We start from the raw sequence: 2,220 nt of genomic DNA, 5'->3' as shown, positions 1-2,220 counted from the left end.
GGTACCGCCCCGTCCCACCCTCAGCTGCTCTGCCCACATCTCCCAGGGCTGGCACGGCAGACGCCGGGCTTCCACACTGACTTGAGCCAGATCTGAGGGTGAGGGCTTGGATCTGGATTTGCCTTCCAGCACCTCCCACCTTCCTGGAGACCCCCCCTGCGTTCGTGGAGGTGCGGGACCAGGCTGCACTGAGCCTCACCTGCAGGGCTGTCGGCAACCCCCAGCCTGTTGTCACCTGGAAGAGGAGTGACCAGCCTGTCCAGAGCGGGGACACGGTGCAGGTGAGGGTGACAAACCCCTGGTCGCCCCTCTGTGGCTCTGCTGCCCATCCCCAGCGTGGTGTCACATCCCTGCTGCCACCACCACCCGCTTCACGGGGCACGTTGCCGTCCCTTGGTGGCCGTGCCACAGCTGGTGCCATTGCAGGTGAGCAACGGGACGCTGAGCATTGCCACCGTGGAGCGTGCCAGCGCGGGCACCTACACGTGCCACGCCTCCAGCAAGGAGGGCACCGTCACCCACACCACCCGTGTGCTCGTGCAGGGTAAGCACAGGCGGTGCCCAGGGAGCACCAGGGAGCCACGGCATGGTCGGTTTTGGGAGCAGCTGGGGCCGTGCCCTGTGCCCAGCCCTCAGTGCCACTCTGCCCCGCACCCCAGGGCCACCCGTCATCGTGGTGCCACCCCAGAACGTCACTGTCAACATCTCCCAAGATGCCTTTTTGGCGTGCCAGGCTGAGGCATACCCAGGAAACCTCACCTACACCTGGTACCAGGGCAGCAGCAACGTCTTCCACCTCAGGTATGGGATGGCACCGCGGCTGCTGTGCCTCCAAACCTGCCCCCGAGTGCCAGGGACAGCCTGGGTGTGCGCTGGGGGCAAATCCATCACCCCAGGGCAGCAGGGACGGTGCCAGCTGTGCCACTCCCTGCTGTGCCATCCCTTCCCAGCCACCTCCAGGCTCGGGTCCGTGTCCTGGTGGACGGGAGTCTCCTGCTGCAGCGAACGACCCCGGACGACGCTGGGAAATACACGTGCACCCCCAGCAACGGGCTCTGGAAGCCACCTTCCGCCTCAGCCTTCGTCACAGTGCTCTGTAAGACCTCCTCCTGCACCCGCGGGCCATAGGGAGCCCTGCTGTGGGGGCTGTGGTGGGAACAGGGGTGCCCCGTGGGGACCCCAGCCCCGTGTGTCCCCGCAGACCCAGCGCAGGTGACCACCATGCTCCCGGAGACTCACCTGCCCAAGGGCATGAGGGGCGTGATCCGCTGCCCCTGCAGGGCCAACCCGCCCCTGCTCTCCGTCTCATGGACGAGGGACGGGCGCCCGCTGGAGCTGGACAAGGTAGGGCCACTCCCAGCTCCTTCCCAAACCCCTCCTGCTCACCCATTCCCCATTTCCCACCATCCTTCCCACCTTCCCAAACCCCTCCTGCTCATCCATTCCTGACTCTCAGCTCCTTCCCACCTTCCCAAATCCCTCCTGCTCATCCATTCCTGACTCCCAGCTCCTTCCCACCTTCCCAAATCCCTCCTCCTCACCGAATCCCCTCTCCCAGCTCCTTCCCAAATCCCTCCTGCTCACCCACTCCCCACTGCCAGCTCCTTCCCACCTTCCCAGCTCCTTCCTGCTCATCCATTCCTCACTCCCAGCTCCTTCCCAAACCCCTCCTGCTCACCCATTCCCCTCTCCCAGCTCCTTCCCAAATCCCTCCTGCTCACCCACTCCCCACTGCCAGCTCCTTCCCACCTTCCCAGCTCCTTCCTGCTCATCCATTCCTCACTCCCAGCTCCTTCCCAAACCCCTCCTGCTCACCCATTCCCCTCTCCCAGCTCCTTCCCAAATCCCTCCTGCTCACCCACTCCCCACTGCCAGCTCCTTCCCACCTTCCCAGCTCCTTCCTGCTCATCCATTCCTCACTCCCAGCTCCTTCCCAAACCCCTCCTGCTCACCCAGCCAAGCCCCCCCCAGAACAGCCCTTCTGCCTTGCAGGACCCTCCCGCCTTCACGGTGCGGCCCAAGGAGGAATATTTCCAGGAGGTGGGCCGGGAGCTGGTGATTCCCTGCGTGGCTCAAGGGGATCCCCCACCCACCATCACCTGGGTGAAGGTAGGGGATGCTGTTTTGGGGGGTCAGCTGAGCCCCCCTCCAGGGACAGAGATTGTTTTTGGCCTCCAGGATATCATTTCTGGGGCAGCGTCCATGTGCCTACATCACTCC

General features: G+C 64.6%; 1 protein-coding gene across 1 annotated transcript in view; it reads left to right on the top strand.

Moving 5' to 3' along the window:
• Window positions 1-2,220, top strand: part of IGSF9 (immunoglobulin superfamily member 9) — a 19,508-nt gene that overhangs the window by 6,139 nt on the left and 11,149 nt on the right. Inside the window, exons 3-8 of the mRNA XM_031065297.1 lie at window positions 130-281; window positions 427-544; window positions 660-801; window positions 951-1,096; window positions 1,202-1,344; window positions 1,876-2,109. Of these exons, the coding sequence (XP_030921157.1) occupies window positions 130-281; window positions 427-544; window positions 660-801; window positions 951-1,096; window positions 1,202-1,344; window positions 1,876-2,109 (935 nt within the window). The remainder of the gene's footprint in view (window positions 1-129; window positions 282-426; window positions 545-659; window positions 802-950; window positions 1,097-1,201; window positions 1,345-1,875; window positions 2,110-2,220) is intronic.

This window comes from Geospiza fortis, unplaced genomic scaffold (genome assembly GCF_000277835.1).
Source record: "Geospiza fortis unplaced genomic scaffold, GeoFor_1.0 scaffold567, whole genome shotgun sequence".
In the NCBI taxonomy this organism is placed as follows: Eukaryota; Metazoa; Chordata; class Aves; order Passeriformes; family Thraupidae; genus Geospiza; species Geospiza fortis.
The sequence above is the reverse complement of the archived record's forward strand: the minus strand, read 5'-3'. Positions and strand labels throughout refer to the sequence as shown.